This window comes from Nyctereutes procyonoides, unplaced genomic scaffold, assembly GCF_905146905.1.
Source record: "Nyctereutes procyonoides isolate TBG_1078 unplaced genomic scaffold, NYPRO_anot_genome, whole genome shotgun sequence".
Taxonomy (NCBI): domain Eukaryota; kingdom Metazoa; phylum Chordata; class Mammalia; order Carnivora; family Canidae; genus Nyctereutes; species Nyctereutes procyonoides.
In genome coordinates this window covers 35,167,000-35,189,658 of record NW_026575133.1, presented here as the reverse complement: position 1 = coordinate 35,189,658, position 22,659 = coordinate 35,167,000, and the positions used below count along the sequence as shown (strand labels likewise).

The window sequence follows — 22,659 nt, the reverse complement described above, 5'->3', positions numbered from 1 at the left end:
CTTTCCGCCATCCGTACTCGTCACTGCACTTTCTGAGCTCACGCTCCCCTCCCGGGGGTGGGTTTCAAGCCCGGATGGTGATGGGCATCGTGCATGTTTTCTGACGTTTCTTTGAAATGCACCGCACACCCCACCCGTGTCCCCCCACGGCGACTTCCTCCCTGTCCTGGCCTCCCCCTCCCGCTGCAGGTGTGCCGCCCAGCCAGGTGGAGTCAGCGCTTCAGAAGCCCCGAGTCCTGGCCTCTGTCTCAGTAAACCAGACCCACGACAGCACACGGTGGTGAAGTGTAAGCAAACACGCGTGTGCACACACGTGACGAGTGCAGGTGCAGATGTAGGATGCAGGGAAACACCGTGGAAGCGGTTTTATTTCTTGAAGTCAGAGGCCACCAAGTACAAGATGTGCAGGACACAGAGCACAGCTGTAATGAAAGGAGCTTCCTCTACTAATCTGGCCTTTCACAGCAGGGTTTTCCTGAACAAAGCTACAAGCTGCGGAGCCTCAGGAGCCTCGTAACCCCGAGGCCCTCCCCGGGCTCAGCTACTCTACAGGGAGCCTGCTCTGGCCAGGCCGCGCCCCAGTCCGTTACCTTCCCCCCGCGTGTTAAAGTTACGTGGAGTCCACAGGACGCGGCAGGTGGCAGCCTCTTCGTCGTCGCCGCGATGCAGCCCGTGGGGGGGGGGGCGGGGGGGAAGTCCGTCACTTTAGCCAGATCCACTTGTCACCCACGTCCGCGTTGTACCCAGGGCAGTACTTGCGGCCTGGCAGCTGTGGGAGGGAAAGCCATGGTCACAACGGTAACGAGGCACACAAGCCCCACCCGCCCCGGCGGCCTCTATCGCCCCGAGCGCCCTGCGGGGACAGGGCTCCACGGGCACCCACACGTGCAGACGCCTGGGGGGCCTCGGTGTGAAAACGCAGTCATGCTGAAGCACCCACTCACACCCGCAGAGGGCACTGCTCTCCAGGGTCCTGGCTGCAACAGCACACTCGGGGGGACTCCGGTGGGTTTACCACGGACCCTCCGCCCTCCGGGTCTACACAGGCAGGTCACGGAGGCGGACTGGCCCCTGGCGGGCTGTGTCGGGGCAGCAGCGGGGCTGGGAGGACAGAGGTCTCCTTCCGGCCCTCCCACGGCCTGCAGCCAAAGCCCACTCCCACGGGCAGAGGCGTCTGCGGCAACACCAGGGACCGTGGGCTCTGGGTGGCCACGGAAGGCAGCACCGGCCACAGCACAGGGCGTCCCGCAACGGCGCTGCACACGACTCACTCACGCTGGAGGGAAGGGCTGCGTGGGGCCGGGCAAACACTCGAGCATGGAGGCTTTGCCAAGTTACTACTAAATGGGAGCAAGACACTGAATTTATGTTCTCATGTTTTCAAATCAATGTGGACAGATTTGTACACACTACGTACAAAAACCTTCCACGTTTTGCCGTTAGGTACTAAAGGATTTAAAAATAAATCAGTCCTTCCTTTATGTGTGGCCACAGCAAGGGGAGTCCCGATGGAGGCTGTGAAGGCCGCCGCCAGGCCGCACAGAGCTCTGCCAACTGGCAGGCCCCAGGCCCCGGACCCGCACTCTCTCGCCACTACCTGCCCGGCGGCCCCGTGTGGGTCACGCAGGTCTGCAGGGGGATTCTGGAGGCTGCGGCGGAGGCCGGGCTGCTGGGGGCTGGCGGCAGGGCTGAGCCTGGGCGTGTCCAAGCAGGGAGCTGGACGTGGGCAGAGGAGGCAAGGGCAGGCTGGCTCTGCTACTCAGGCTGGGACACCCGGTGCCAGGGGCGCTCGGAACCCAAAGGGAAAACACGAGACATAACCCAGCTCCCTAGGAGGTCAGTCTTGGGGGGAGCCGGGAAGGGAGCGGGCCCCACACACACCCACAGCCCAGGGCAGCACCGCACAGAGCGGGGGACACTCTGGGGAGAGGCAGGCACCCCGGCTGCACACGGGCCACGGGCAGTGGCAGGACGAGGCCAGTTCTTCCGCTCTCTGGCTCTGACGAGCACCGGGGCACCAGTGGCTGAGGGGCCAGGCCGGTGGCAGGCAGCGCGCTCTGTGGGGGCCGCAGGAACTAACAGCCGTGTTGGGCTCCCTCGCGCGTTAGGAGCTCAGGGAGCCCCGAGTGAAGGAGGGGAGCAGGGAGGGCAGGCGGCGGCCTGGCGTAGACACTGCACGGGGAAGGCGAGGGGCAGCTCCAAAGGTGGTCCGAGGCTCCAGACACGGAGCTGTGCTGGGATCCACAGGTGTGCGCCGCCCCAACTGCTGTGGGTGCCCAAGGAAGAGCAAGGAGATGCCATGGGGACCTGACCCGTGGACGCAGACGGCCTGGCGAGCGGGACTGAGGCAGCCTGGGGCAGTCGCCCCGGCTCCAAGCGGAGGCCCAGGGAAACCAAGGAAAGGAGGGCAGAGGGGGCAGCTCAGGGAAGCTGGTACTACGAGGACGAGCACGGGCGTCCATGGAGTGCCTGCATCAAGGAGGGGGACCGTGTCAGGTGGAACAACAGCCCGACCCCCAGGTCCTGGGCCTGCAGGAGCTCCCACGGCACAAGGGGCTTTGCAGATTGCCCTGGATTGTCCACGCGGGCCCAGGGTCGGCATAAGAGGCCCACGAGGTCGACGAGAGGAGGCGGCCAGACCACGGAGGTGGGCAGGAAACAGGCCCGCCCCTGGAGCGTCCAGGAGGAACACGCGCTGAGCTCATACCCCCGACCTCAGAGCTGAGACAACACAGGCCTGCTGCCTTCCACAGCTCGTGTGAGGGCGCTCGCTGCGGCAGCCCCAGGGGACACACCCGAATGCTCTGCCTGCAGGACACGCGGGGCACGTCTGAACAGTGAGGCAGGGCACCCGGATGGAGGCCCCGGCTGCGGAGACAGCAGGCAACCTGCCGACGGCAAGGATGAGGAGGGAGCGCAGGCCGGGGCGCCCTGGGCTCGCCCCTCCCAACTGCCGTGTAGGCACGGCAGCCTCGGCAGCAGAGGCTCCACAGGGTCCAAGAGCGGGCCCACCAGAGAGGGACCCCTGTTCAGCTCTAGGAGCACCCGCAGCACCGGGTCCAGGGGCCAGAGCGTGCACCTGTCAGGGGAAGAGCTCCAGAAGGCTCTCCAACGTCACCCGTGTCCCCAGCAAGGAGCATGCGCTCCCCGCCACCGTCCGCCGGAGTCCGCTGCTGAGGAAGGGCTGGTGTGCGGCCACTTGGGCCCGCCTGCATCCTTGCACGGCGAATTTGAAGCCACAGAGCAAAGCAAAGCTCGCACGCCATGAGAGGCGCTGAGCCCAGCCGGAAGCTACTACGCACGGCCTCACCAGCAGGCTCCCTGGGCCTCTCGGGGCGGCGTCCCTGGACTTCGATTCCAGATTCCCAGGTCCCTGCCCAGCGCGTGTCGGCCAACAGAGGCCCCAGGGAGGGTTTCCGTTCAGAACACTTCACGCTGAGGGAACAAAAATTAGCTGCTTCTTCCATGTTACCTCCTATGTGCATCTGCTCGTTGCAACAAAGCTGCGAACGACCCAACTACCCCTGGAAGGGTGCGCGCAGGAGAAACTTCCCGCAGGGCTGCCTCTCCGGGGCCCAGGAGCCAAGGAAGGGCGGTCGTGCTGAGTGCACTCCCTTCGTACTACTTTCTACCACACGCACTTCTTTTTCTTTCCCCCTAAAAGAAAGGCTACGCAGCTTGTCCAGGTCAACGGCCAGAATGTCCACGGAACTAGAATCCGAACCCGCGTCCTCTGGCTCTGCGTCCACTCCTGCCCGCTAGGCCTCCAGCTCCTCCGGCCCCGGCACCCCCGAGCGGCCAGGCCCTACTCTGTCGAGCTTTCCTGATGAGAAATAACCCTCCGGTGCGCCCCTCCAGATTCATGTGCTTCAGACGGACTTCGAGAAGTGGAACTGCTTACTCAAGGAAAAAGTAAACAATGAGCAGATGCTGACACAGCAATCAGGATGGGTTTCATTTCCCATGCAGAGGACTCTGGTCCAGATTATCACGCTGCTGCTCACACTGTGGGAGTCAGGGCTTCCAGCTCCCCTGGGAATTTACACCAGGCTGTTGGCCTTTTACTGCCTGGTGCCGGGTCGGCAAAGCCCGGCCTGCAGACCGAATCCGGCCTGACGACCATTTTCCGTAAAAACAAGGTTCGCTGGAGCTTGGTCATGTGGCGTGCATGCTCTCCGCCCAGCAGGGGAACCAACTGAGCAGTTGTGGCAGAGGGGGCATAAAGCTTCAATTATTTATTCTCTGACTCTTCCTAAAAACAACAACGACATCAAAAAAATCCCCACAAAACCATGCTGCCCACTGCCCTAAGGGGAAGGACAGGACACTGAACCTGACTTTACTACTTGGTGAAAAGTTCACCTATTCAACCAATGCGCTAAGAGCCACACGTGCCAGGTCCCATGTTCGGCAACGGGGCCACGGAGCTCCAGGGGAGGCTTCAGAGGCGGCTGAAACGGGCACCTTTTGAATGCAAAGTGATGCCACAGAGTTTGACTGTGAGACTCTATTTTAAACTCCAGGATCGTAGAAAAAGGTCCCTGCCGCTCAATGCTCCGAGCCAGGTCAGTATTTGTGCCGTGAGGTGGCCAATGAGGTCGGGGGTCACACACGGAGGCTTCTCCCAGCCGCTTCCCTCACGCACACAGCGGGGACGCTCTCCACACAGCTTCGTGCCAGCAGCTTGGACACAACCCAGCTGAGAAGTCACATATATTCACTGAATCTCCTGGGAAAAAGCTCTGAACTCCATCTACAGGTGAAGCACACTATGCCCCGGCAGTGTCTGAGGCGTGAATCAATCCCACTTTTTCTGACCTCATGAGATACTTTCCTCAGAAAGTGGAGGTGCCTGAGGCTGGAGAAACCCGGTCTGACCTACAGGAACAGAGGCTTCAGGTACAGACAGGATCTGCGGGTCAGCAGAGAAGAGGAACGGCTTAGGGGGCAGGACGGGGAGCGAGGGCGACAAGACTGTGCAGAGCACGCAGTGACGCAGCCCACCTGGACCCCCATACCCTGGCCAGTGCTGCAGCTCGGGACAGGCCACGTGAGGGCCACCAGACCAATCCACCACGGACTCGCCCCTCAGCCGTCCGCATCCGGACACTGGACGAACAGGTCAGGGTGGCTAGCACTCGTGGGCAGAGCTGGGGGTGGGGGGTGGGGTGGGCAGAAAAGGAGCCCTGATTGGGGTGTGTGTGTGTCCCTGCACGTGTGGGGGGACACTCCCAGAGACGGGCAGCGTGACCGAGGCCCCAGCAGCCGGGCTGACCGCACAGCGGGGTACCGGGTTAGCCCTTCCCTCCAAGTCCAGCTACGTAAGACTCACCAAAAAGCTAAGAGATCCAACTCAAACCCGCAGAGCGGAAGCTGATCTACGCCAGGCAGAGTAAGCATCCTACCGCTCTTCAAAGGGAGGGAACACGATCCAGTACTCAAAACCAGAGAACTCACCATGGACAGCAGTCACTGGAAGGCCTCTAGCCGTGTGAGGGGGAAAAGGTGACCCGTGTCCAGGGAAGAACACATCAAGCTGACTCAGAGGTAACGAAGAGGACGGATTAGGAAACAAGACCGTTAGAAACCTATTATAAAAATATTCCATATGCTCAGGGAATTAAGTGAAAAATGAAAGTCAATGAGAAAACTGGAAAACATAAAAAGAAACAAACTCCTAGGATTAAAAAAACAGATTTCTGAAATAAAAATCCACTGGATGGGTGTGGCTGCCACAAGAATGTGCCGCTCCGAGGTGCTCACAGTGCCAGCAGCTGCCCCTGCGATCCACCACCCTGGTCCTGCTGTGCCACGACCCCCCCGGAGGCGGTCACTCAGCCAGGCTGGGAGCAGCAGAGCATCTCAGCCCGCCTGCTCCGGGGGGCCGTGGGGCTCCACCGACAGGTTCCACTGGCCCGGGGCCACCCTGCACCGCTGCTACGCCACATTGCGCTCCTCCTCTCCTGTCGCAGACGGCACAGGGCACCAAGAACTAAAGACCCCTCTGCCCCCCGCACCACGTCTTTCTCCTTTCCCCTTCCCAGGTGTTTCCCCAAGTCTCAACATCTGATCCTATCTTGACTTCTGTTTCTCGGAGGACCCAAACTAACCCAATGGAATTAAAGCATATCACACAGACACAAGGACACAGCTGTGAACTTGGAGACGGGACAAGAGAAACTATCCACGGTGAGGCATCGGAGAAAAAGGACAACAACAAACGGACAGAGTCTCGGTGACCTGTGGGTCACTGTCGAGAGTCCTCAGAAGGGGTTAAGAAAGACGTCTCGGGGGGATCATGACTAAACGTGTTACAAATGACAGGGAAACGATGGACGGCTCACATCCGGGGCGCTCCGTGAGCCCCAAGCAGGATAAACCCAAAGAAAGCCACCCAGAAGCACAAGGTCGCCAGGTGGCTGGGAAGCAGTGACAAAGACACGGAGAGTCTCTCAGAAGCAGCCAGAGAACATGTCCCTCGGGCCCAAGGACGGCACATGGTGGGACCTCAGACTTGTCCACGAAGCCGAGCGGCCAGAGGTCTGGGGGGGATCTCAGGGTGTCGGAGGAAACAAGCGGCCAACACAGGACTCTAGGCCGGGTGACGTCATATATGAAAATGAAATGGAAGCACGAGTATCTTTCCTGAGCAAGAGCTACTGGTTCATGGCTGGCAGACCCGCCAGTCCGTATGCATAGAGCTCTGCTGCTCCAGGTTCTGGCCGAGAGGGACCTGGGCATGTGCCGGGGCCCGGCCCTTCCGGCCCACTGGCCTGGGGATGGACTCTCATGGTCTCCCACCCCTCAGGTTCACTGCAAAGTCCCGCCGGGGAATTTCTGGCTCCTGGCAGTCGTGTCGGGGGCGCTCATGGACGCTCACAGTTCCTTAGCTGAGTTCTCCTGGAGAACTGTACACATGTATCAAGTCCCTTGTTGTGTGACTGTCAAAAAGTGAATTTTTAAAGAAAGATTAAATGAATCTGTCTTGGATCCGCTTCACCCCACTGGGGGCAGGATGTGGGTTCCAACAGGTACGACGGATTCTGTTCTTTCCAGATGCTCTGAGGAGCTCAAATGGCTAAGTAAGTCTGGAGTGATGAGGATTCCAATTTTCACTCTGTCATCCATTATTACACCTAGAGGCTAATGAGCTCTAAGGACATTTCTTTGATTTTAAAGAGCACTGAAGAAATTTAGTGAAGTCACTTCTTTGATACACAATTTCCCCGATTTCCCATTACTGCTAAGCATAAATCAAATCGAAAAACTCTAAAATCAACTCCCCCCCAAAATCTTATTTTATCAAAGACAATTTTCAGAAGCCATCTTTTTAAGAGTGTCTTCTATTTTTAGCACAAACACCACAACCTGCTACAAATACATCCCTACTTAGCCGCCAAACCCACTGCCATAAGCATCACAGGATCATACACTTCAAATGACTCACATCAGCTGTGAGTGGAAAAGCTCCTAACTCAAACCCTTGTTTGAATACCTGAAAACAGTGTTCTTTGCAGAAATTCTGAAACAGAAGTACTGGCCAAATACACTGCAAAGTCCGGGCACCTGGGGCTTGTCAGGTTGAGTGCAAGGATGTTACCCTGTGACTGGACCTCAGCAGAGCCACAGACACCATGGGATACCCTGCAAGGACACTGAACCCAGAGGACCTGGTGCCAAGTCTCCCCAGGGGACACGTGATCTTCCACACGTAGAAATCTAAACAACGGGGTACACGGACCGGTGATGAGCGTGAGCCTCAGCCACGCGCCCTGCATGGAGCTCGGAGGTGCAGCAGCAGCGCACATCTTAGCGCGTCTTCCAGCCTAGTGAGCAAAGGACAACTGAAGACTCCACGCGCTCTTGCGCTTAAATGAACTTCTAAATGGAAAATCTATAATTTAACACAAACAAGCCGGTACCGGATTAAGTTCTAACTAAGGTCTGAACGTCGAGAAGACTCCAGGAAGCTAAACGTCAGCATGCTGAGGTCAACTGACCCTGAGGCTCCCCATGTACCGAGAGTCTGTCCTTATCCAAGCGAACACAGAGGCAAGAGCACACGGTGTCAACACACTCCAGCTATGAAGCGTCGCTATTCTAGACAATGCTAACTTGGGGCTGAGACAAAAACAACTTGAGATAGTAAAGAAATAAAAATAGCAGGAGAGAAAGCAGAAGACTCTGTCGTCCTGGCAACTGTCTCGGACACAATCAGATTCGTGGAGGGAGCACCGTATCTTAATAGCATCTGGCCTCCCTAAATTGAAAAGACACTGAATCGGTAAAGCGGAAACCAATTCACAGCTTGTCTGCCCCAAGGAAGGACTGCACAGAAATAAAAACTGACCCAATACAGTATTTGAAAAATGACTTTAAAACATGAGCAAGCTGCTATGCACACATCAGCACTCACGTGTGCGTGCACGGGTCTGTTCCCACAGCAGAATGGGGGCCGAGTGAATGGGAAACGTATGGATACGTATTCCCAGACTCCAGATGTCGTGTCCCTCTGCAAATGACACTTCAGAAGAACCTAAAGATTGCTCAGGCAGTCCCCTGGAGTACCACGGGCGCCTGAGAGCCCCCCGGGCTCCAGCCAGACCAGCAGCAGAGCTGAACAAACAGCCAGGTCACAGGATCAAGAAAACAAAACTAGAATTTAAAATCCTATTCAGGGCAGCCCGGGTGGCTCAGTGGTTTAGCCCCACCTTTGGCCCAGGGCATGATCCCGGAGACCCAGGATCAAGCCCCACATCGGGTTCCTGCATAGAGCCTGCTTCTCTCTCTGCCTCTCTCTCCTCTCTGTATATTCTCATGAATAACTAAAATCTTTAAAAAAAATAAAATCCTATTCATACAGACTCTTAGATCCTCTGTCCTGAGGTCACCAACACAGCTAACCAGGAAACGCTCACCCCCATGTGTCACGCAGGGACCCCGGGCCCAGCTGTGCACGGGGTCACCCCAGCAGCCCCTGGCTGGCTGCTGTGCAGAAGGGGCTGCAACGGGGTGGAGCCCCCATATCCTCCACCTCAGCCAGCCTTTTAGCGCCTGGAGGCTCATTCGCCCTTGGGAAGAGTAACAGCCCGGACGCCCTGTGGCAACAGCATGGGGCCCTGGGCCCAGACCCTGGGAATTAGCCATCCTGGGGCCCTGCTTCCCCATCAGCCCTGCCTCTCTACTCTCGCCGCTGCCCCAGGTGCCCTTGTCCCATGCACCCCACTTCCATCCTAGCCATTCCTCCAGAAACCCTCTCCTTCTTACTGCCAACCAGCACGAGGGCCGCAAGGCCCTCCAGGAACCTAGCCCGGGCTGTGTACCTGCCACTAGCCAACAGACACCACTCACTGGCCATGACAGTGTCTTCCAAACCATCGCCCCAACTTCAGTTCTTCACATTTTCCCTTGGTAGGGTGCTACCCTGAGCTGCCCCCAAGCCTCACGGTCTCCCTATCTCTAAAATTCACCCCAGAGGGTTTCTGGCAGTCAACGGGCAATCCCGAATAAGGGGCACAGATCATCATACAGGACTGATGAACGTCCTTTCTACGTCTTCTCCTCTTCCTTCCTTCCTCAATACCTGAGCTGGTACCCCCAAGCCTGCCGCTCTGCCTCTAGCCTTCACTAACACCCAAGACCCCCGGCCCCTCTTGCACCTGGCAAACCTTCATCCCGCAAACCTCTTGAGATTCTTGAAATCTGACACCGATGAGCCTGGGAACTACGTCATGTCCTCTGCCCACGTGTGTGTGGTTCCCAGCGGCTGGCGAGTCTCCAGGGCACGGCACCGGGTCTGTCCCTGCGTCCTTGGCACAGGACATGGAGCGTGCAGGGAACAGGCACCAGAGGAACACTGGCACCGGAGAGCTCCCAGCGACCGGCGGCAAGGCCTCTTCGTTGCTCTGCGGGGTGGGAAGCGGCGCCACCACACCAACTCCATCCTCGGTGCAGAGCCTGAACGGGGCGCCGCCTGCAGGCTGGCAGAGCAGCCAGGAGAAACAGGGTCGAACCCCGCGGCCCTGGGCCACTTCACGGCCTCAGAATGCTGTGCCCAAGTACAAACGCTGTACCTCAGACTACAAGCATGAGCAAAAGTAAAAATCAGAAAACCCCAAGAGGCAAAATGAGCCGGCTGGACCCTGTGAGTCGGACGCTGCACAGACTCGGGCCTGCGTCACAGAGTCTGTCCAGCCATGGGAGGAAGTGGGACTCTTCACCCCAAGGGATGCCTCAGCTCAGGGGGGCAGCGAGGCCCAGGCTGGGGGACACAGGACAGGCAGCCGGACAACGCTGTGGGGGCCCTGGCTGCAGGCCGCCACACACCCGCTCTCCTGAAAGTGACCCTGTGAACGCATTCTGGCAGGCCGGCTAAGGGGCAGGGGTCCAGAGTCCACCGGGGGTCGCCTCCATGGCCCGCACTGCCGCCGTCTAGGTGGACCAGCACTGCCCTGGGGCTCAGGGTCGCAGTCTTCCCATCGTCCCCACCGGCGGGCTTGCGAGAAAGCCATACAGGTGATAGGACCCACAGGGACCACTGTGCAAAGGTGACACATGAACATTTAGTAGCTGGAGAACGTCACCTTTGACAGGTGGTCAAGACGTCTTCCGGGGGAACTCTATCCCCAGATACTCACCGGCTGTACGTCACGTGGGACACGACGCTAAACACTAAAGTGCTGGTCTTACGCAGACGTAAACGCAGGAAGTCAAACAGCTATCATCTACCCCCCAAACCTGGCCCTGGAAGGAGCACCAGTGACGTTAACTAGGGAACAAGAGGCTTTGGTGCCCGCAGCCCCGTGCTGGGTGGCATGCGTGCCCGGTGCCGAGCTGAGCTTGCTGCCCACCCCCCCTCCGCCTCCCTCCAGGCAGGTTCTCCACACGTCGGGCCAGTGGCCGACCAGTGGGAAGGGTCTCTGGCACCACAGGGGCCTGTTCCACCCTGGTCTTACCAGGCAGGGCTCCACTCTCCCTCCAGGGGGCTCCTCCCACGGGAGCCCCGGCCTGCCCTGTGGGAACGCTGTGGACCCCTCTGGGGTGGCCACACCCACCCGGTGCGCTGGGGACCCCTTCTGTGCCTCCAGAATCTCTGACCCTCCTGCACCATCTCCCTCACCTCACATGGGCTCTTGCCCCTTTGCCCATAAACAGACTGAGAACGTCTCAGCCTTCTGAAATAAAACAATAGGCCGATGAAACAGGGAAAGCCTATTTCTACCACTCCACCCAAATCTCCCCAGGCCTGGCAGCCTGCACCACCCTCGACCTTCCCCAGCAGGTAAACAAGCACCGTGCGGGTGCAGCAGGGCCTGCTGGCCCTGGGAGTGGCTCTGCTCCAGCTGCCCCGCCCTCCCCTGCTGCCCACGCACCAGCTAACAGGCCCACCTGTCGGCCCCGGGCCCCAGGCCCCAGGCCAGCACACTGAAGGGGAAGGGGTAGCTCCTCTGGTGGCCGGGGCACTTCTGCTCCCCACCAACCGCCCCCCCCACCCCGCTGCAATGGGTCAGTGGTCGCTTCAACAGCTATGCCAATGGCACCTGTCACTGTAACTGCAGAATCTACTTAAGTCCTGAAAACAGAGGAGTCTGAGCCTGACAAGGAGGTGACAGGTGCAGTAGCCCAGGGTCGGGGAGAGGGGACACGCCCCGTGTTCCCAGCGGTCACCATGCTCTACAAGCCTGGGACAGGTGCTGCCGTGAGTACCACTGACAAGGAGGACGTGGCCTGTGCGCAGGTTAGACCACAGCACCAGTCCAGCATGCAGAGGGGACAGGCTGTCCCCTGGAAAGTTCTCTAGTGAGTCAGGCCTTCTGGGTTCATCCAAGTTCATCGGGGAATTCAGTGAACATAAAGGTAACAGGTATCCGTGATTACGTTGCCTGAGGCCCAATGAAACCCAATGTCCAAGTAAGCAGCTTCCCTCTTACAACTCCCCCCGCCCCGCCCCCGCCGACCCAACAGCCCAGCTAGCACCCCACGACCCCTCCACTTCAGAGGACAGCTCCCAGTGTGGTCTACACTCACTCCGGGGACCATGCGCCCCACAGGCCTAGAAGGAAAGCAGTGAGACAAACACCGTGCCCAGTGCCAGCCAAGGCGCCCACCCCTACCCCGAGGCCATGTCCCTCCCTTGAGCACCCTCCTGTGCTGGAACCCTTGGACAACAGCTTACTCAGCTGCACACCTGACACAGAAGAACAAATTCCACTAACGGGAAAGAGCAACAACTGCCACTGTAGACAGGGGCTCTTGGGTAAGGGAATGCAGCTTGCCCGGAGGTCAGAGCCATGTCCCCACCATCTCTCACCCCTGTTTCTCTGCTCCCTTCCAGCAAACCCGAATCCAAGATGGCAAGCAGAGCGATTGTTCCTACACATAATTCAGATGCTGTCACTCTCATACACAGCACTGGCTTAGTCTCATGAAAACGACAACCCAGTCTTCACGGCATTGCCTACGGCCCCTCTGGTCATGCCCTGCTACCTTCCAACCTCACCTGCAGCTCTGCCTGCCACCCCCAGCCCCTTCCTTTCACCACGGTGGGCTCTTCTCTCCCCAGACTGTGTCCAGCCTGCCTCCACCTCCCAACCCCTGCCTGTGGGTGAGGCTGGTACCCTCACCCACAACGCTCTGCAGGTACCCTCTATCCCTCTCTGCAGCACACCTCCCACCCGAGACAACTTTATTTTTGCCCTGTAACACTTTGATGAGCTACTATATATTTATCATCTGTCCCTCTTTCCCCCAAACCAGGACATACGTTCCTCGAGAGAAAGACTTTGTTTCAGTCCCTGATGTGGCCCCAATGCCTAGAACACTGCCTGGAACAACAAATACTTGCCAAATGATAACTGAGTAAACGTAAAATGTTGGAGGTGACAGTTTTGGGGGAGTGGCGGTGGCAGTGTCAGGCTTAGCAGCAAGTGTTAGGGGTAGACTATAACTCCTCGAAATATCTTAGTGCTCCCACGACATCTGAATACGTCCCCTGGACAGGGTTCTCTGATGGTAGCAGGAGATACAAAGTCTTTCCTCAGGGGATTTCATGAATTCTCTGTCCTGGGGGTTCACTGAGCAAACACCTACTACTGAGCCTAGAGACACAGAGCTTCCACCTCAGCTCCTCTGCAGCATGGGCACAGGACGAACCAACACCAAAACTGGCTTTCAGAGCATAAACAGAGAGGCTTTCCATTTCCAGCAAAACAACAGCCCCCAAGCCCTGAAAGAGCTCTTGATATAAAACCTCGAGAAATGCTTTTAAATGCATTGCTGAGCTCTGCAAGAAATCACAAGGGGCTAAAAATGAAGAGCAGGATGATAACCAGAGCAGTGAGCTGAAGGCTCTGCGGCCCTGGGGACACGGGAAGAGCTGCCCGGAGACAGAAGGCAAAGACGCTGGTCTGAGCAAGGTGGAGCATGGCCAGGGCCTTCCCTCCAGAGCAGCACACCCCAGGAGGACAGCACCGTCAGAGGAAGGGAAGAGAGCCCCTCTGCCCTGCCAGGGGACCTCAGCTGCCATCTCGGGACCCACAGCCACAGTCTGTCCACACGGGGGTGGGGTTCCAATCTCATCACCTCTGGGGCCCGGAGTCCCTGCTCATCGTGAGTCTCAGGCCAGCAGCAAACAGTCCTCCAGGAGCGGGGCGGCCAGAGCTGGCAAACAATGTCGGATGCCCCGGCAAATGAAACGTTTGAGGCATGCTTACGCCCAAACAGCATGGTTGCTTAATCTGAATTCAAAGTGAACCTGCCATCCTGGATTTAGGAGGGACTCTCACTAAATGCCCATGGAGAGATGCCCACAAAGCATGAACTCGGTGTCCAATGTGTCCAAAGCACAGAAGGGAAGAAGCTGCCACGGCTAAGAATGAGAGGAAATGATAAATGACAAAGTCTGATGGTTCTCCAAACCCAGCGTCACCAGATACAGAACCCAAGAAAGAGAAGCCACTGAAAATATAAGCAAGAGAAATATCCCATCAACGAGACCCAGAAAGCGCTGGTATAAGTAGAAAAGAAATTTAAGTCCAGACCCAAAACAGCAAAGACATAAAGAGCAGAAAGATCCTAAAAGAGAAAGGAAGACCAGAACACTTAATTAAAAACAAAAGGTCAGCGCGCTGCTCCTGCTTCCAAGAATCAGAAGTGCTATCCAATAATTCCTAACCACAAGTACCAGCAAGTTCAGTGTCTACTATAAAATATGCATAATACGTAATGGATGTGCTACAACGTGCAGGGCACCACCTCCTCTGTCCTAAGTGTCTCTGTAAGTGCGGTGCAAATACATTTCCAGCTCCTCATGAAATTATGAGGTGTGACTTTAGTAATTTTATCACCCTTATTGCGTGAGTTAGTTTATAGAAACTTCTCATGCTGTTGGTAGTTTGGCTAAAACACATTTTCAACATTACAAAAAGTTTTTTTCCTACAAAATGACAGCCAAGCAGGGCAGTCGACTTCTGAGGGTCCCTGCCATAACGGCGCCCACCAACCCACTTGTTCCAGGAAATACGTGGCCACAACATGCCCTCTGCTCCAACACTGAACAACTCGTCTTGAAGGAAACAATTCTGTGAAATGTCCCCACACTGCTTGCTCACTTGCCTCCCCCACAGCAAACCAACCAGTGTGTCAGGTGTCTCAGAGGCAGACCAGCCGCACCTGCTGCTCCCTCGAGCATTTCCAGAAGGAAGCTCTGCCGCATGGCCAGGGACCCCTCTTCTGGGAGCTACAGCTCTCCCCAGCTCTGCAGCTGCTGCATGTGAAATCAGCATAACGGCTGCATCGCTCGTCCCCACGCCCCCCGCCAGGTGCTCTCCAGAGGGACACCTGGTAAGAATGGGTGTGCACACCTGCGAATGAGAGCAAATGGTCACTATTATTTATGTTCTATCTAATTGTATCACTTTTTTAAATATCAAGCAACTGGATTTCCTTTAAAAACATTAGCGTTCCTCTAAATGTTGACACAGTTCCCACTCAGTGGACACATGGAAAGCCTACCATACGCACGCTCACTTTCTGCAAAGGGAACGTGCACCTGCACGGCCGACACCAGCGGTGACATGTGTGTGGTCCGTGATGTGATGGGAACGGCACTTCACCTCTGGGGGCTCTCTCCCCAAAAACATAAACCCAGGCTAAACTTGAGAAAAACATCAGACAAGCCCTACCTGGGGGACAGTCTACAAAGTACCTGACCTGCCCTCCTTAAAACTGACATAAGGATTAAACACAAGGAAATGTGACAGTCATGGCCAAATGGAGCTTTGGGAGACATCCCAAACTCAGTGTCATGTGGTCCCCGGAAGGCGTCCTGGAACAGAAACAGAGCATCAGGGAAACTAAGGAGATCAAATACAGTATGGACTCTAGCAAACTGTACTGTACGGATGCTGGTTCATCCCTGCAACGACACAGCGCACAGGTGTGCGGGGCGCACAGGAACTGTCCAGCAGCTTCACAGCTTCCCTGCAAATCTAATACTGTTCTAAAAATACTTTTTAAAAATGCTTAGAAATTATTAAATTAAAAATTTCAGGATTTATAAACATTTAATTAAAATCCTAAGTCCAACATAGTAGATTCTCTGAATACTCACAAACTAAAGATCAGACATTAACACACAGGACACAGTAATAAAGGGGAAACAACTGCCAAGTCCCTCCACCATGTCTGTGGTTCAAAAGGCTAACAGATCCAGGGCTCAGTGGACTGGTGCCGATGACACTCCCCACCTGAGCCACCAGGAGAGACGGGCACTATGTGGAAAACACCTGTGCAAAGGCACCAAGGCAGGGAGATTCCAGGTCCCAGGGAGGAAAGCAGAAAAGACGAGCTGCCTGGTCCTCCCCCTCCTACAGGGGTAGCTGGGGGCCTGAGGAGCTGCAGGGGAGGGGCACACCTACGCTGGCCTGTGAATGGACTCTGGTGACCAGCCAGGAAATAGCGCCTGTGTCCTCCTCAGGTAAGAGAATGTCATCCATAGCTTCCAGCTATCTTTACAACAACTGGCACTTAAAGGAAGGAAAAACAGGACTGAATCACCAGCCATGAAAGGGCCGGGGCAAGTGGTCTAGGTGGAGCAGTCACCAGATAACCTTGTGATTAATGTGCTCAAGAAATCCATTACAAACTAATCTCCACAAATAACTTGACATTAGAAAAAATGGAAATTCTAGAATCAAACAGGACTATGATTAAAATTAAACTGGGAAACAAGGAAAGGCAGGTCTGAGAGCAGATGAGAAAGAGCTGGGACGATGAGCTTCTTGGAAGCCACATGAGAAGAACATGCTGGCTGAAGCTCAGAGAACCCAGGATGAAAAACAGAGGGAAGTGCCCAAGGGCACAGAACATGCACAACCGTCCACGTGGCTGAGGAGGGCCCAGTAAGAGGAGCACACAGAGAGGGGTGCAGGCCACACTGAAGAGGTCCTAGCCAGTCTTTTCTGAAACTGCAACGAATGTCAGCCAAGGAACATCAGGAGCCCCCAAGCAAAGTCGAGACAGAAGTCCAGATGCATGTGGTGGGGGCCCCTGTAGGGGCCAGGACACAGGTGCTCACTGCGGCCGACAAGCGTGTGTGCAACGGTCACACTCCCATCAACCCAGGATGCCCGTACCCCAAGGCCGCGGGAGCCAGGCCCCTCGCAATGTGAGGAGGTGCCTGCTGCGCTACCGAGCCTAGAGTTGCCAGCACCCAGAAGCAGAAGTAAATACAGGTGTGTGGGCGTAAGAGTCCAAATAAGCGAATCTGCAGGGAGAAGAGAAAGCACTGGCTTACACTGAACAGTAAGCAATACTGGGTGAGGGACAGAAGTGGGAAGGTGACAATTTGGTGACCATGACATTAACAACGGAGCCACAACAATCAGTGGATGCTCAAGCCACTGGCAGTCCAAGGAGGAAATGGACACTGACAAAGTCTCAAAGAACTTTCCCTGAAAAGATTAATTACAAGGAGTAAGAGAGTAACTGACAACGATGACAGCACCTCCGCCAAGTGATCAGAGTCGGTTTGACCCGTGAGGGCCCCACGTGATGAGCTCCGGGAGGCTCCTTGGAAAAGGCAGACGGCACAAGCCCAGTCCTGGGCAAAGAGCAAACAGAACCAAACTGAGGGACGTTCAGACACTGCCTGTCCTGTCATCCTCAGAAGTGTCAAGGAATACCTGAGGAAAAGGCGCAAATTCCTTGATACATACACCTTTCCCGAGGAAGGACAGGATACTGAATATTCCATATTTAGTAAAGAAACTGAATCTACACTGTAGAATGTCCCAGTGGAGCTCCATCCTTGCACACACTGAAGGAAGACGTGATGCTCATCTTATGCAAATTCTCAGGGAGCAAAAATGACGGTCCCACCTCAACTCAGTGTTGGGTGTCCGCATGATGTGGACAACATGTGTTGATGACTCCTGGGAGTGTGTCACAGCAAAGGAAAATTATCATCCAGTTTCTCAAGAATATAGGTACAAAAATCCTAAATTAAATACATGAACTGGGTCAGCTACATACAAAGAGGATACACAAAGTGGGACTCCATGACATCAAGGCTGGCCTCACAGTATAACTGACCACATGAATAGAAAAAGGAGGGCAGCCCGGGCGGCTCCGCGGTTTAGCGCCGCCTTCAGCCCAGGGCCTGATCCTGGAGACCTGGGATCGAGTCCCACATCGGGCTCCCTGCATGGAGCCTGCTTCTCCTTCTGCCTGTCTCTCTCTCTCTCTCTCTCTGTATGTGTCTCTCATGAATAAATAAATAAAATCTTTAAAAAAGGAAAAGGAGGAAAAAAATCATGTAGAGCAAACAAGTGATAAAAAAAATACCCAATTTTGTGACCAAAATTCAACTACTGATAAAATGGAACTTCCTTAAGTTCTTAAAGAATATCTACATCAACCTAGAGCAAACATAACCCTAGCGGTGAATTACTGAGAACTTCCTCCATGAGAGCAGAAAGCAGACTGGGACAGCCACCTGCACCTCCTACTCACCCGTGAACTAGAGACCCATCAAGGCAGGGGAAGAAAAGGCAGTGTACAGATTAGAGAGAAACCAGCTGTCTACCTGCTAGCACGCATTTTTATTTCTCTTTACATGCTGGGACTTTTAAATATCCACCTTCCATACAGAGGTAATTCTAACAGTCCCCACGTGTCCCACAATTGTCATTAGGATGGCCAGGGCTGGGGGTCACCTGGGAGTTGACCGGTTCTGAGCAGGGCCACCCGGAGGGCCCACCCACCTCAAGAACACCCTCCGTGGTGTGGCAGGCTGTCCACCACAGACGAGCCCCTCCTGAGCCTGTCTATGCTGTTGCACATGCCCTACCTGTGGTCGATAGTAGAGCTCGGCCACTCAACTCATCTGAGGCCCCCTCCCCACTGGGGTCATAGCTGCAAGCCAAATTCCTTGCTTACATTTAGAAAAACTAAGTAATTTAGAGAGGAAGCTTTGTATCAGTCACACAATGGAAAGCCAGCACCGCTCATCACACAGAGAGCATAAGAAAAAGTTACTAATCATTACCACCTATCAGTGACTCCAAAATCTGAGCTTGCAGCCTACGGTTTCCTTGTCTAAAAGTGAGGTCATCAAAAATAACTGGGATGTTAAAGATCTATTATTACTAAGTCAACACACTGACATAATCAGATGACTTTTTTTTTTTTTTAAATTTAAAAGGGTAAAAATTTCTCACGAGGTAATTTACTATGTATCCCCTGTGTGCACACACCTCAAAGCCCAAAGCACTAGTGTTTTGGACCAACAAGCATGGGGGAGACGGAAGTGGCCGCCCTCAGGGCTGCGGCAAGGGAGGGGGCTCCCTGGAAGCCAGGACTCCCATGTCCCACAGCCTGGCCGGGTTCCTGGGTAGTGGGAGCCACACCGTTCAGGGCCACAGGGGTGGGCCTGGCACCACAGGCTGTGCACACAAGCATGAGGCTTTGGCAAGACAGAGGGGCGCCTATCCAAGTCTCATGGTGACTGCTGGGACCAAGGTGGGAGTCATGAGGGCTTGTGCACCAGGCTCAGCAGGACCTTGGTGAGCATCCACTGCAGACCAGGAACCACCTGCAAGCACAGGGAGAGGCCAGCCCAGCCCCCAGACGCTACCGCCGCTGCCACCCGCGCTTACACGCCCACATCAGTCACAAAGAAGTAGTGTGCAAACATGCTAATGTGGGTACTGCTGAGTGATAGCCTCATGGTTTTATGTACTTCCCCAAATTCCAACATCGTATACACTCACTTTCAAAACAACCAGAAGAACTTCTATTAAAGAACATGCCAAGTATCTCAAGTAAGAGAGCAAGCAACGGGATATACTCGGACATCCAATCAGTGCTTCAAGCAATTTGCAAGCATCACAGAATTATAGCAATGCAAAAATATTTAAGATTTAAACTTATCTAAATGTTGGCTGCTCAGCTTGGCGATCTAATTTAAATATAATCTTTTCACACATCTGCCAATAACAACCCCCCAACCACAGCTGATGCAGAAATGGATCGTGTCCTTAGTCTTCCACTGACGTCAGGATTCCTGGAGAAGTCTCTCCCTCATCTGCCGGCTTCCACAACACAACTCACGAGTATCCCCTCAGTTCATGGAATTTTGCCTAAAATGACCCTCCACAAATGATCCTGGAAACCAATAATTCACTAAAAAGATATGGAAACCAGAGAAGACGATCAATAACACAGTCGGAGCCTCCTGAGCTCTGCCTCACCCTGGCCCAGCTGCGGGCCCCACCCCTGCACTCTCCCACCTGCTCTGCCGACCCTCTGTAGGAACGCTCGCCTTCATCCTTTATGGATGGATGTAGCGTAAGGAGTAAGGCAATACCCCAATTACAATTTGACGCTGAAGACACATTGACAAGAGCTAAAGAGCAGATGGTACGTTGCGATCAAGATAACATGCTGACGAAGAAGGCTGCCTGCGACACGCCTCCCCAGGGCAGCCCACTACACGCCACCCTGCGGAGGGAGAAGCTGTACCAGCTTTAGACATGACCGTGAGGGGAAGAAAGAATTACTTCAATGAAAAGGAATCTCCTTCACTGAAACAAACAGGCAAAAAATCACAAAAGCTACTTTTCAGAGCCGTGACCTAGGTGCCATCCACGGGGGCCCACAGCAGACAGCTTCACCTGGCTTCAGAATCCCACCTGTGTGAATTTATGGAAGATGCGGTCACTCTGGTGCGCTCCGATTGTGACTTCTGGGAGATAGATAGGAATGGTTGTGTAATTCAGCACCTCCAGCTTATTCTGAACCCTACAATATAAGACAAATAGAGATCTCATTAAACCATCAAAATAAATATAACAAAATAAGCTGTAAGGGTAATTAGAAAAATAAAAATCATACATCCAACTAAATAACATTCACCCCCAGGGCAGTCCTCTAGAAGCAAACCTTCATCCCAAAGACCGTGAGGTCTGTGTGCAGCTGCTTTTCTGAAGCGACCTTCAGAACCTGAGGAGAGTTTTCCAAAAGCCTGAGCAGACAGAGAGGATCACCTTTTGGGAATGGGTGAGGTTTGGAAGAATAAAAAAGGAGCCACGCTGTGTTTTAAACACAGGAATGGCACAAATAAAACACTAAACCCAACGCCATCCACAACAGTGTCATGCACATAGTGCGCCCTCATTACAAACATGCAAAATTAATGAATCTCCAGGGAAAGGCAGCAAGCGACTCTGGTCCTTCCAGATTTACCATGCAGCTTCTTGCTGCCCTGCCTGAAAGATTCCAGGAGGAGAAGGAACACGGGGAAGTCAGGAGCATAGGGTGGGGCAGGCCCACACAGGGCAGCTGGGCGCGCCCGCGCCTGTAAAGGTCTAACTCTCTGCCTTGTTTGGCACTGACAAATACAAATCATAGGATATGCTCCTTGTTTCACCACTTTATTTTGCTCAATTCTAAAATATTTATACTGTGTTACAACTGCTTATTTCAAATTAAGTTTAGTCTGAATATGACCACTATACTTGAAGATGAAAAACATTTTTTGGGGCTTTTAGAAAGAAACACTTAAATAAAGTCTCCTTTCTTTAGGGTTCAAAACAAAGCAAATAATTATTTTAAATGACCACTTTCCCATTAATAAGTTATAATGGCAAAAGATGTTTCTGTTTATAATGGCCCAAATGGAAGTTCTTTAAAAGCATCTGGCTTTCAGCTACTTTGATGATTAAGAGTCCAAACCCACGTAAACCCCAAGCTAGTGCCCACTGGCACCCGGAGCTGACTGCCGTGGTCAGAACGTCCCATCCCATCGGGGCCTGGGCTCCTGGGGCCCTCTCCTACCGAGAACCTGCGGCAGGCCCAACAAGAGCAATGGGCAGGAAAAGGTACATCCTGAGTGTCACCAGTACAAACTGTCACTCATACATGGACTAATACTTTGGTAACAAGTATCACCCAAGGAAATGCAAACGGCTGTCTTCCCAAGTGTATCTATGTGGGCACCCAAGTGGCTACAACATATCGACTCCAAGAGGAGGACTCTTTCTCAGCCCTGTAGTAAGTTGTTTACACTAGATCTTTGTAGGCTACTGTAGATAATGCACAAATACACATCTCTTTATTTTTAACAAATTATTCTTACTGTTTTGTAAAGATGATTTTTCAAGTGATCTCACAATAAACAACTTCCACTAAAATGAAATTAACGTATTTGGACGTTAACAAATATCGAGGTGGAGGACTTGGTTTTCTCAGTAGTGTGAAAAACCCACAGAATTCTGGAAAATCTGAAAGGCATTGTTGGCCTAGGAGCTGGTCCACAATATGCAGAGCAACAGTGCCATCTATGCCTCATCCGGCTGAAGTACAGTCTACAAGAAACCTCCCCCCCAAAACAGTGCATCTTTCAACAAATATGCTTCCAACTGTTTTCGAATATTAAAAAAAAAAAAAAAAAAAAATCTGCAACTGTCTATAACTTATTTAAACTTGGCTAAACTGTTCCGTCAATTTGTCACCATGAACTTAAGCAGTGACTATCAGGATGAGCCTATGGTGTCACGTCTCCCGTAAATCCCAAAAGTCATAACCTCCCATCAACGAGATTTACTCTAGATTGACGATAAGTAAAGGAACAGAGACGATGGGAAGCACTTTATGACCCAGGGAGCAAAAAGCGGAGAAAGAAAACATTCCGTTCACAAAGCACTTAGTCTAATTGAGAAGAATTCAGAAACTGGCTGAGGATAATATATCCTCTTAACATCATAAGCCAAAGTGCCCAAAGAAGATGATGAAGAGTAGTGCAGCTTGATTTACAACACAAGGCGGTGTGCCACATATTCTAAAAGAATGAGGCAGGAAAAGACAGAAAAAATACCTAGTAAATTACGTTTTATGGCTCACACTGATTCCCAATTAACAGAATGTCTATCCCTGCTCTAAACCATGTCCACAGTCTATCTGTTGGCTTGTCCTGAACTGCAAAGCTATGTCTGAACCCTACACTCTGATGCTAGATTCATATCCCACCAGCTTGGCACTACTGGGATTTCCTACTACAAGGACCCTGTGTCCCCGAGTCACAGGAAGCAGAAGTGTCTGTGATGAACCAAACGGGGTGAGCAGGAGGGCGGCCCAGGCTCTGGGGAAGCAGGAGGAAGG

General features: G+C 53.8%; 1 protein-coding gene across 1 annotated transcript in view; it reads right to left on the bottom strand.

The window, feature by feature from the left end:
- Positions 1-350: 350 nt before the first annotated feature.
- The window catches only part of NDUFA10 (NADH:ubiquinone oxidoreductase subunit A10), a 46,847-nt gene continuing 24,538 nt past the window's right edge, over positions 351-22,659 (bottom strand). Inside the window, exons 9-10 of the mRNA XM_055300590.1 lie at positions 20,193-20,301; positions 351-769 (exon numbers count right to left, since the gene is read on the bottom strand). Coding sequence (XP_055156565.1) covers positions 701-769; positions 20,193-20,301 — 178 coding nt within the window. The 3' untranslated portion in view covers positions 351-700. The remainder of the gene's footprint in view (positions 770-20,192; positions 20,302-22,659) is intronic.